The 12,626-nt window shown below is 35.9% G+C and overlaps 1 protein-coding gene across 3 annotated transcripts in view; it reads left to right on the top strand.

Moving 5' to 3' along the window:
* Window positions 1-1,810: 1,810 nt before the first annotated feature.
* LOC128240689 (amyloid beta A4 precursor protein-binding family B member 1-interacting protein-like) overlaps window positions 1,811-12,626 on the top strand; it is a 41,097-nt gene continuing 30,281 nt past the window's right edge. For all 3 annotated transcript variants that reach the window (XM_052957414.1, XM_052957412.1, XM_052957413.1), the window contains exons 1-2: window positions 1,811-1,883; window positions 5,333-5,432. In XM_052957414.1, the coding sequence (XP_052813374.1) occupies window positions 1,820-1,883; window positions 5,333-5,432 (164 nt within the window). In that variant the 5' untranslated portion in view covers window positions 1,811-1,819. The remainder of the gene's footprint in view (window positions 1,884-5,332; window positions 5,433-12,626) is intronic.

The raw sequence follows: 12,626 nt of genomic DNA, 5'->3' as shown, positions 1-12,626 counted from the left end.
GTAGGCGGACCTTTATACACCCGCGAAAGATGAAATTATTAATGATTAAGTACAGTACTTAACGATTGCCTATCTGCAATTTCATTGGCTTTAAGTAATAGTTAGATGACATGAAGTAATTATTAAGAATGGGGGGAGTGAGCGTAGCGAACGTCAGTCCTTCTTAATTTTTAAGAATTCAATCAAGCCATCTAACTGACTAAGAATACAACCTTATTGGCTGATACATGGTCAACATCTGACACAGGGGGAATGTATCGGATGATTGGCAGTAGGCGGACTCTTAACCCGCGCGAAAGTTTAAATTCTTAATGATTAAGTCTACTACTTAATGATTGCCTTTCTGCAATCATATTGGCAGAAAATGTAGGTTGTATTCTAAATATAGGCTGTATTCTAAATGTAGGTTGTATTCTAAATGTAGGCTGTATTCTAAATGTACGTTGTATTCTAAATGTACGTTGTATTCTAAATGTACATTTAGAATACAACGTACATTTTCTGCCAATAACATTGCAGAAAGGCAATCATTATGTAGTAGATGTATTCTAAATGTATTCTAAATGTAGGTTGTATTCTAAATGTAGGTTGTATTCTAAATGTAGGTTGTATTCTAAATGTAGGTTGTATTCTAAAAAGTGTTAACGCACAGATAAGGGTATAACATTGGGTCAAACACATTCGTGTATGTAACTCTAAAGTCAATTAGAATACGACCTAATTTAGAGCCAGTGAAATTGCAGGTGAGTATTCACTAGTTTCAATCATTAAGATTTTCAACATTCGCGGGTGTTTAAATGTCCGCCCACTGCAACTCATCCGATACACACTCCCAGGCTGCGTCAGATTTTGCGTTGACAATTAATATGTCAACCAATGAAGTTTTTATAAGTCAGTAAGACGATCCTGAATTAAAATTAAAATGATTAAGAAGGGCTCGCTTCGCTCACTCCGTCCACTCTTAATCATGAAGATTTTAATTCATGTCATCTAACTTTTACATAACATTTATTTAACCATTAACTATACATTTAGTTATCGTTTTGGTCTGACACCACGGAGAGAAAATTGCGCGAAATATGCGTGATTTTTATAAGTGGTTGGAGAAAAACAGGGTTTGTGAAGGGGTGGGGACGGGGGAGGGTATGTACATGTAGTTGGTTACTTATTGTAGTTCTAGCTGAAATAAAAGAATGGTAGAACAACTCTTAATTGTTTGGTATGCATTTGTTTCAATTTCAAGTTTGGTCACAAAAAGGTAAATATACCAGTTTGCCTCACGATTCAGTCTGCCAACATTGTGTTTGGATCTTTGCCAGCATACTTCACTTGATCATTTTAAACTTTGATTTTGATTTATTTATTTAAAAAAAAACACCGATGTTATATACAACAATTATTAATCACACTTATCATGATAAAATCGTAAACAAATAAACGGTTGTTGACATTTAACGTAACAATTAAAACTAGTAAGGGCTTAAAACTTCAGTGGAGGGGTGGTTCGGTCTCAGAGGGGGTAGATCGAAATTTCTACACTTTTGTGAAGGGTCGATATATCCGACAGTCTATCATATTTGATTACACATAAAATTTATCAAGAGATGTATCTATGCATATATTCAAAGTTATCTATTAAAGAGATATAATTATTTATCAGAACTATCAACCAAATATCCTTCCCTCAAGTCATTCCCTTCGATATCCGCTCATGACAAGCTTTTCGTATTGACCGTTTGATTATGTGCCGATGTGTCGAGATGGAAAATCCTCTATTGTCTATTTTTGGAACAAGGGACTACCCCGGAAGTATTTCAAAATGGAGCTGAGGATACTGGTTGTGTTTCGAGTGTTTCTGATTATTCTGGTTTTATTTTCTCTTGGTAAGCAATAATTTACTCTGTCATATGTAATAAAAAATAACGAATAATCTTTAGTCCAAAAGATTGCTTGTTTTGTGCAAAATAACTTTTCACTTACATGGTAAAATCACAGGCATCTGGATCATTGTTTGTCACTTAAATGTTGTTTAAAACCATTTTGGGTACATACAATGAGATAAACAACACATCTGAAGATATTTAGTGTCTTTCATATACAAAAAAGAAACAAGGTATGTAACTCAAACTTACCCAATTTCACGGTAGAGTCCAGTTTTATGCAAATTTCTCAACCAACATAAAAACAATCCATTTTTAAATAAGTGACATGGAAAGAAGAGTCAATTACCTTTAAAATGTTGTGCGATATGTTGGTATATCTATAATGCCTTTAGACAAACAAGCATAATTCAATGTCCAATTCTCGTGTTTTTCTTTAGTCGGAAAGAGTACAGCAAATTCATATCTTCAATTTTCCCCGTGTAAACAGTACTAATGACAGTCCTATTGAAGTTATTTTATGCTTCAGTGTACAGATAAATTAATTCCATTCCTTAATATCACCATAACACTAACACCATAGTTTAAGAAACAATTGTATCACTCAGTCTTCAAATTAAATCCTCTTTAAATTTCGTAGGCAGCCTGTCATTTTACTGACAAGCGCCAAGATGATGTCATTGACATGTACATTTAACATCTTTGTACCGGCTTGAATGTGAGCCACACAAGCTTGGATGGGTCAAATACTCTTCTTTGGAGGCTGATCAGAAACATCTGAGCGCTGTCAGGAAAATGGCAGCCTCAAACAAAATTTTAAAGTGGATTTAATTTGAAGACTGATACGGTTGTTTCTTAAACCGTGGTGTTAGTCTTATGGTGATATTAAGAAATGGAATTAATTTATCTGTACACTGAAACATAAAATAACTTCAAATGGACTGTCATTAGTACTGTTTACACGGGGAAAATTGAAGATATGAATTTGCTGTACTCTTTCCGACTAAAGAAAAACACGAGAATTGGACATTGAATTATGCTTGTTTGTCTAAAGACATTATAGATATACCAACATATCGCACAACATTTTAAAGGTAATTGACTCTTCTTTCCATGTCACTTATTTAAAAATGGATTGTTTTTATGTTGGTTGAGAAATTTGCATAAAACTGGACTCTACCGTGAAATCGGGTAAGTTTGAGTTACATACCTTGTTTCTTTTTTGTATATGAAAGACACTAAATATCTTCAGATGTGTTGTTTATCTCATTGTATGTACCCAAAATGGTTTTTTAAACAACATTTAAGTGACAAACAATGATCCAGATGCCTGTGGATAAAATATGATTATAAACCTTTATTATCAATTTCAATCATAAAATACTTCATTTAATACAACAATACTTTTCAAACAGCCCCGGTTTTTACCGGTTAGATAGTTGGTAGGAGTGCCGACAGACCCCTTTGATAAATCTGAAGAAAAAATAAATATTTAGGTTAAATGTCACTAAATTTTGTACAGGTCAAATGTCACCAAAGCAGGAGTTCGTTCTCGTCAAATCACTGTGTCAGAAACCTGACTTTTTTTAAAGTGCATCTTGCCATCTCCATATTGTTACAAAATTATTTTAATAAAGATTTTATTTTACCATTGAAACAAAAGATGATTTTTTTTAATTTAATAAAATTAATGCATTCTTGAAATATAACACTACTGGTTGAGAAGCAGTTTCCGACAGTTTTTATATGTTTTTATTGAATTATTTATACGTGTTTAAATACCTACTAAAATTGTTCACAATTTTGATAACTACAGCTCAAGCTGCTTTTGTCGATATATTTTTCACATGTGTGACGTCACATATAGTGTATCTAATAGGGGCGCAAAGAGGGTACTTACATTGTTCTGATTAGCTTGTGATGAGAAGCAGTTTCCGACAAATATAATGCGGGGCAGATTTAAGGTGCCTATTGTGTGCTTTTATTATCCGTTTATTAAATATACTAAATATAAGACTGTAATAAGAGAAATATTATTTCATTCTTCAGCATTTACGAACAATTTAAACTTTAAAATTTACGACAGTCAATTCATACTTGAAATCAGGCAGACACTGAATACCAATGATATTTTGATTCATTTGTGATAGAAACTTGTGTTGGCAGGGCTCGAATTTAGCACTCGCACACTCGCAAAATGCGAGCCAAAATTGGAAAATGCGAGTTGAATTTAAAGACACTCGCAAAAATTTGCGAGTTCAAAATTTGCAGAAAATATGCAATCCTTGAAATAGACATGAACATAATTGAGGATCAATTCCTGCACAATAGATATAAAACTAATTTTATAAATGCCTACTTTCGTTTTCCGATAATCACACAGAAACTGATGACGTAGATTAACGTTATGCGCACAGGCAGGTACTCGTTAATATGTGGCAGGTACTTGTTACTATGTATTTTTGTAGACTGGTCTTTCGTTTAAACTTTTGGAGGCTGTTTTTAGCGATAATCATATCAAGACACAGTCTGTATAATGATGACAAGGAAAAAGATAAGTTCTTTTACGCGTGTTGATTTTAAAATCGCCGACCGCTGATGGCAATGATCAATCAGTTCCAAAAAAAGAAGCCAAAATGAAATAATCCATCCGTTAAAACTGTTTCAATGTGGAAGAGGAAGTTGAACATTAAATTGACCCTCAACACAGATGACGGAAGGAGCGTTTTCAAAATATTTTGCACAGACCAATACTCGCCTGATCAGACTTCTTCAGAACGTATTGTCAGTGTTACATATATGATGATATCGTTTAATGAACATTTACATGATCATTCATTAAAACAATTACACTATAACTTAAACCATTGTTTTTCATACAATATATACCTTTTCCTTGCAAACACAAAGGTTTGCCTTAAAAAAATGCGAGTGAGTGTCTGGTTTTGCGAGTTGAAAATTTAAGCACTCGCAAAAATTTGCGAGTACCAAAAAAATTTAAATTCAAGCCCTGGTTGGTATACATTTTAGTGAATGTGGGTGCGAAACAAGCATGACACCAGTGTTCACAAATATGTACACAATATCATCGTTTGTATAAATCAATTTAGGAAAACCTTGTAGCTATTCATAGATATGCAAATTAGGTTCACACGCATGCGCAGTATGGTGCGCGTGACGATCCCCCACGTGCAAGTTTGTGTACAAAATAAAAAATAAACATTAAACATTAGATAATAATAAAAGTAAGTAACGTGTCTCGGTAAGAATTTCAACTTTTGATTGCCTAGTTACTATATAGTTGAATTGTAGTCCCTTCTCTATGAAGATCTAAAGAAAGTACTCGAAAAAGCGATTTGTCGGAAACTGCTTCTCAACCAGTAGCTATTGGTCACAAATGCATTGCTCACCATTTCTTTCTTTCTTTAAATTGGAAGTTTTGCTTTTGTTAGGTGTTGAGATCAATGAAGCCAGAGGGGGGCGTGGTGGCGGTGGTAGTCGAGGTGGGAGTCGTAGTGGGTCGAGAACATCAAGAACTGGTAGCTCCACCAGGTACAATCAATCATTGAAATAAGGCTTTTGATTTGCCCAACTTGAATTCTAACATTATTACTTGGTCTCAGCCAGGTGGGGCTTGAACCCATAACCTCTTGGGTGTGAGGCGGAGACATATAGCACTAGGCTACTGTGCAAACACTGTTTCGTCGAGAATGTCCTAATCTTAAGATGACTTGATGCTTGGAATACATGTATAATACTGAAATTTCATTATGATATTTATTGAATGTTAGTAACGATAATAGAAAAAATGCTTTATTTTCATCCCAAAACAACGCTTTGTTTCACAGTTTGTAACTACATGTTCATGTAATCGCTCAATCATGCATCTATCTATCTATCTATCAGATAGCTGTCATGGACTGTGGTATTAATATTGTTAAATTCTATGCATGCATATTCAGGAAAAAAACACATTTTAAGCACTGTTGACAATGCCTTTGTTTTAAAGAGCACTTTCTTTTGTTTTAGAGACCAGTTAAAGTGACACTGGTATTTAAAATCAATGCATACACATGTATAACAAACATGTTTTGAGTGATAAACCTTTAACTACCTTAATACTAAATAATGGAGAAATAATGCATTGATGGAAAATATTAATTACTGATAACGAGATTGTAACCGTGTATTTATAGCTGAAAACGCACAAATATTAAATGACTGTTGAGTCATAAAAGATTTACCATGATTGATTATCTTCTTATAAGGTTGAAATGTTTTCTTCACCTTTCTTTCAAATTAAACACGGTATCCTTCATAAGAACCATTGTTTTCGATATTTATTCATCCTTTTTGGTAAAAATAAAACAATTGTATAAATTGTGCTTCATCTTATTTGGGAGTATAAGTGAATCTTTAAGAGATGACTTACTATTGGACATTGTGTTGTATCTAACATTGAATTACGACATTCAGGCCTATTTCCAGATACCAGTGATATCTTGTCTGGAATATATATTATTTAATTTATCATTTAAGTTCATCATAAAAAGTTTTTTTATTTTTAAGATATGGAGAAACTGGAAGTACAAGCAGATCTGGGTAATTTTGCGTTGTGAAAACTTTTTTCTTGGGGATGTGAATCCACCATCTTGACTTTAGGCCATAAAAAATGATTCTATGTTCAATCAGTAAATTTTTACCATTTATATTTTGTCACTGTATATCAAAAGTATGACACTAAGACAATTTCACTTCATGATCTTAATTGAAGCGGGCCCCAGTTTGTGTTGTCTTGTGTTCTTCTAGATCTACCTTCTAGAGTTATTAACTATTTCTGTCTCTGACTGCTCCATTGCATTGCAGTACCCTTATTGTACTTGTGTTTTGTAAATATCATGTAAATTTAATCAGTGCTCCAACCAGGATTTAAAAAGGGCAGGGTGTTTAGAATAAGGTCACAAATGCATTGCTTTTTATTTCCTTCCTTAAATTGGAAGTTTTGCTATTGTTAGGTGTATTGAGTTCAATGAAGCCAGTCAGGGGGCCATGGCGGTGGAAGCCGAGATGGGAGTCGTAGTCAAGTGGCTCGAAAACATCCAAGAGACACCTATAGCACTAGACCACTCTGCAGACAATGTCTCCTTAAGAATGTCCTAATCTTTAGAGAACTTGATGCTTGAAATATTATTCTGTATTTTCATCATCAGATATTGTATGTTAATAATGTTAATAAAAAAAATGCTTTATTTTCATACAAAAAAACCTTTATTATACTACAGTAAAACTCCTCTAACCAGACCACCTATGGGACATTGAGAAAGTGGTCTTAATAGCGGGGTGGTCTCATTACCCAGTTTGTACTAATAAGGTTTGAAATGGTTAAGTGGTGGAATTCATTTGATTTTTACTATGTACAAGTAAATGTACATAAAATTTAATGTAAAATGTGAAAATAAATAAAAAGTTATATAATTTATTAATTTGCATCATATATTGCTTAAAGAATAGCATACATGTATTAAAACAACACACTTTCAATGTCCTGTAATCATATTTTCTCAGTAAGTCCCCCCCGAAAATCCAATTGAAAGCATTACATTAATTAAACCAATCCATTATCAAACAACTCCATGTTTTTCACTCTAAACGTGACATATATTGTAAAGCGGCTACATGTTGTCGTAAATTGGTCAGTAATAATCTTTAAACCGGGACATGTAAACTTCTTTGAATTGCGTGTCAATCGAGGTGTGAACACAAACATGTATTGTACCTATCAATAAATTGCCTGTGGTTGCATTAACAAATCAATTTAATATGTGATTAATAAAATGGGACTGGATTGAGTGGTCGCATTACTGAATAACGGGGTGCCCTATTTTCGGGGCTTTTGACCATTGAATTATAGAGGATAAAGATCGGGTCTAAAAAAATCGGTCTTATTAGCGGGTTGGTCGTGAAAGTGGAGTGGTAGCATATAGGGGTTTTACTGTATCTGTTGCACAGTTTGAAACTAATTGCTCAATCATGCATCTACATGTATCTATATATCTATCAGATAGCTAAAAAAAAAATTCATGGACTATGGTATTAATATTGTTGAATTATAGGCATGAATATTCAGGAAATCAAAACTTTTTGAGCACTGTTGACAATACCCTTGTTTTAAAGAGCACTTTCTTTTGTTTTAGAGACCAGTTCAAGTGACACTGGTATTTAAAATCAATGCATACACGTGTATAACAAACATATATTTTGAGTGATAAACCTTTAACTACTTTAATACTAAATAATGGAGAAATAATGCATTGATGGAAAATATTAATTACTGATAACGAGATTGTAACCGTGTATTTAATAGCTGAAAACGCACAAATATTAAATGACTGTTGAGTCATAAAAGATTTACCATGATTGATTATCTTCTTATAAGGTTGAAATGTTTTCTTCACCTTTCTTTTAAATTAAACTTGGTATCCTTCAGAAGAACCATTGTTTTCGATATTTATTCATCCTTTTTGGTAAAAATAAAACAATGGTATAAATTGTCACTATGTTTTGTGGTACATCTTATTTGGGAGTAAGAGTGCATCTTTAAGAGATGACTTACTATTGGACATTGTGTTGTATCTACCTTTGAATTATGATCTTCAGGCCTATATCCAGATACCAGTGATATCTTGTCTGGAATATATATTTTTTAATTTATTGTTTAATTTCATTATAAAAAGTTAGTTTTATTTTTAAGATATGGAGGAAGTACAAGCAGATCTGGGTAATTTTGCGTTGTGAAAAGATTTTTCTTGGGGATGTGAATCCACCATCTTGACTGTAGGCCATAAAAAAATGATTCTATGTTTAGCATCAAGTTATAACATGATTTTTTTAACAAAGCGGCAAAGAAAAAATATTTTCTCTCTATATACAAATGCCCTTAAAGCTGCACTCTCAAAGATTTACATTGTTTACAACTTTTTTTATTTTTTGTTTTGGAAAGAGCAAATTTTTGCGTAAATATCTGCAAACCAATGATAATAGATTGCTGATAAAAGATCAGATCGTAGATTTCCATATTTCCGTTCGAAAATTAATGTTTTATGGCTTAACGGTTTATTGAACATTAATTTTTGAAATTGAATATAAAAATCTGCGATCTAAGTTTTTGTCAGCAGTCATATATAACTGGTTTCCATGGATTTTCGCAAAAATTGGCTAGTTCCAAGACAAAAATTCAAAAAGTTGTATGAAAGTTCAATCTGTGAGAGTGTAGCTTTAATAGTAGATTTCACTAATACAAAATATAATGAAAGAATCGTATATGTGTATACTTGCTTGCCCGTTCAATCAATAATTTTTTACCAGCTCTATTTTGTCACTCAGATCATTGCTATTGTTATTATTAAGCTCTGGAAAGTCATTTTTCTTTTCTTGATTTTGTGCTAAACTTAGAATCAATTTTAGATGGCATTATATCTAAACATAATTTTCATGTTAGGCATTATGTTAGAACATTATTGTAAACATTCAGTAATAGGGCTGAAGAAATCAATATTTTATCACAGTTATTTTAACCAGCCTGCTATAATGTGGTAGTGTCAACACCTATTTTGTAGGTAGCGTCATGTAACCAGAACCGACTCAACCAAAAATTGTTTTCTTTAGGACTTGATAGTGTTGTACATGTACCTGCTTAATGCACACCACTCCTGCCACTGGGCCCCGTATCAATCAGGGATTGTGCCACTGGGCCCTGTATCAATAAGGGATTGTGTCACTGGGCCCCGTATCAATCAGGGATTGTGCCACTGAGCCCTGTATCAATAAGGGATTGTGCCACTGGGCCCCGTATCAATAAGGGATTGTGCCACTGGGCCCCATATCAATCAAGGATTGTGCCACTGGGCCCCGTATCAATAAGGGAATGTGCCACTGGGCCCTGTATCAATAAGGGATTGTGCCACTGAGCCCTGTATCAATAAGGGATTGTGCCACTGGGCCCTGTATCAATAAGGGATTGTGCCACTGGGCCCCGTATCAATCAAGGATTGTGCCACTGGGCCCCATATCAATAAGGGAATGTGCCACTGGGCCCTGTATCAATAAGGGATTGTGCCACTGAGCCCTGTATCAATAAGGGATTGTGCCACTAGGCCCCGTATCAATAAGGGATTGTGCCACTGGGCCCCGTATCAATAAGGGATTGTGCCACTGGGCCCCATATCAATCAAGGATTGTGCCACTGGGCCCCGTATCAATAAGGGATTGTGCCACTGGGCCCCATATCAATCAAGGATTGTGCCACTGGGCCCTATATCAATCAAGGATTGTGCCACTGGGCCCCGTATCAATAAGGGAATGTGCCACTGGGCCCTGTATCAATAAGAGATTGTGTCACTGGGCCCTGTATCAATAAGGGATTGTGCCACTGGGCCCTGTATCAATAAGGGATTGTGCCACTGGGCCCCGTATCAATAAGGGATTGTGCCACTGGGCCCCATATAAATCAAGGATTGTGCCACTGGGCCCCGTATCAATAAGAGATTGTGTCACTGGGCCCTGTATCAATCAAGGATTGTGCCACTGGGCCCTGTATCAATAAGGGATTGTGCCACTGGGCCCCGTATCAATAAGGGATTGTGCCACTGGGCCCCATATCAATCAAGGATTGTGCCACTCCCGTATCAATAAGGGATTGTGCCACTGGGCCCCATATCAATCAAGGATTGTGCCACTGGGCCCCGTATCAATAAGGGAATGTGCCACTGGGCCCTTTATCAATAAGGGATTGTGCCACTGAGCCCTGTATCAATAAGGGATTGTGCCACTGAGCCCTGTATCAATAAGGGATTGTGCCACTGGGCACCGTATCAATCAGGGATTGTGCCACTGAGCCCCGTATCAATCAGGGATTGTGCCACTGGGCCCCGTACCAATAAGGGATTGTGCCACTGGGCCCCGTATCAATAAGGGATTGTGTCACTGGGCCCCGTACCAATAAGGGATTGTGTCACTGGGCCCCGTACCAATAAGGGATTGTGTCACTGGGCCCCGTATCAATAAGGGATTGTGTCACTCGGCCCCGTATCAATAAGGGATTGTGTCACTGGGCCCCGTATCAATAAGGGATTGTGTCACTGGGCCCCGTATCAATAAGGGATTGTGTCACTGGGCCCCGTATCAATAAGGGATTGTGTCACTGGGCCCCGTATCAATAAGGGATTGTGTCACTGGGCCCCGTATCAATAAGGGATTGTGTCACTGGGCCCCGTATCAATAAGGGATTGTGTCACTGGGCCCCGTATCAATAAGGGATTGTGTCACTGGGCCCCGTATCAATAAGGGATTGTGTCACTGGGCCCCGTATCAATAAGGGATTGTGCCACTGGGCCCTGTATCAATAAGGGATTGTGCCACTGGGCCCTGTATCAATAAGGGATTGTGCCACTGGGCCCTGTATCAATAAGGGATTGTGTCACTGGGCCCTGTATCAATAAGGGATTGTGTCACTGGGCCCTGTATCAATAAGGGATTGTGTCACTGGGCCCTGTATCAATAAGGGATTGTGCCAGTGTCACTGGGCCCTGTATCAATAAGGGATTGTATTGGTAACACTCAAAATCGTAAATTAAATGTCAGAGATGGCTACAAGTTAAAAAAAATCCTCAACTGTGCTTTCAAATTGAATACTGGCTAAACATAACAATATTACAAATATAATCTTAATATAAAAATAACAAAAGTATGACACTTTGAAAATTTCATTTCATGATCTTAATTGAAGCGGGCCCCAGTTTGCGTTGTCTTGTGTTCTTTTAGATCTACCTTCTAGGGTTATTAACTATTTCTATCTCTGACTCATCCATTGCATTGCAGTACCCTTATTGTACTTGTGTTTGGTAAATATCATGTAAATTTAATCAGTGCTCCAACCAGGATGTTTAAAGGGCAGGGTGCTTAGAACAAGGTCAGAAAGGGCCATTTTGATGCACAATGGGTGAGCCTTCATGGGGCACTTGCAAGAGCCAACGTTCAGCTATTATGGTGTATGTGTTATAGCAACTTTCAATACTAATAGTTTAGTTAACAATACCTTAGCTGTCAAAATAATGTATATTTATTATTTTTATACTTATTTCTAAAAATTGACTTGACGAAAAAATTATGTCCAATAAGTATCAAATATATATCATTATTATCTAAGTGGGCTCTGTCAAACAAAAGGGCACCACAGGGCCTAGTGAAAAGGAAGCAGGGCATAGTGAAAAGGGCAGCAGGATGCTCGCCCTGCTATATAAGCCTAGCTGGAGCACTGATTTAAATACAATTCCTTATAATATAATTTTACTCCTAGATCAATATTGAAATTTTTATATAATATCACCAAACTGGACGGAAAATGATTGATTTTCGACAATACTCATGCAATCAGTGTTTATATGCTACTAGACATATGTATGTTTATATATTATTCTTATGTTATATGTCTTTTGTGTATGATATACGTAAATGACATACGGTAATGTAGAGGTATAAAAATAGTTATTGGGCTGTAATGTCTTATGCGTTTATGACATTCTCAGTTGTAATACTCTTGTATTATTATGCCCCCTTTTGAAAAAAGTGGGGTATATTGTTTTGCACATGTCGGTCGGTCGGTCGGTCTGTCTGTCTGTCGGTCGGTCGGAATACCAAATGGTTTCCGATCAATAACTTGAGAACGCTTTGACCGAGGGACCTCATACT

This window comes from Mya arenaria, chromosome 7 (genome assembly GCF_026914265.1).
Source record: "Mya arenaria isolate MELC-2E11 chromosome 7, ASM2691426v1".
NCBI lineage: Eukaryota > Metazoa > Mollusca > Bivalvia > Myida > Myidae > Mya > Mya arenaria.
Note: the sequence above shows the minus strand (reverse complement) of the source record. Positions and strands in the feature narration are given on the sequence as shown.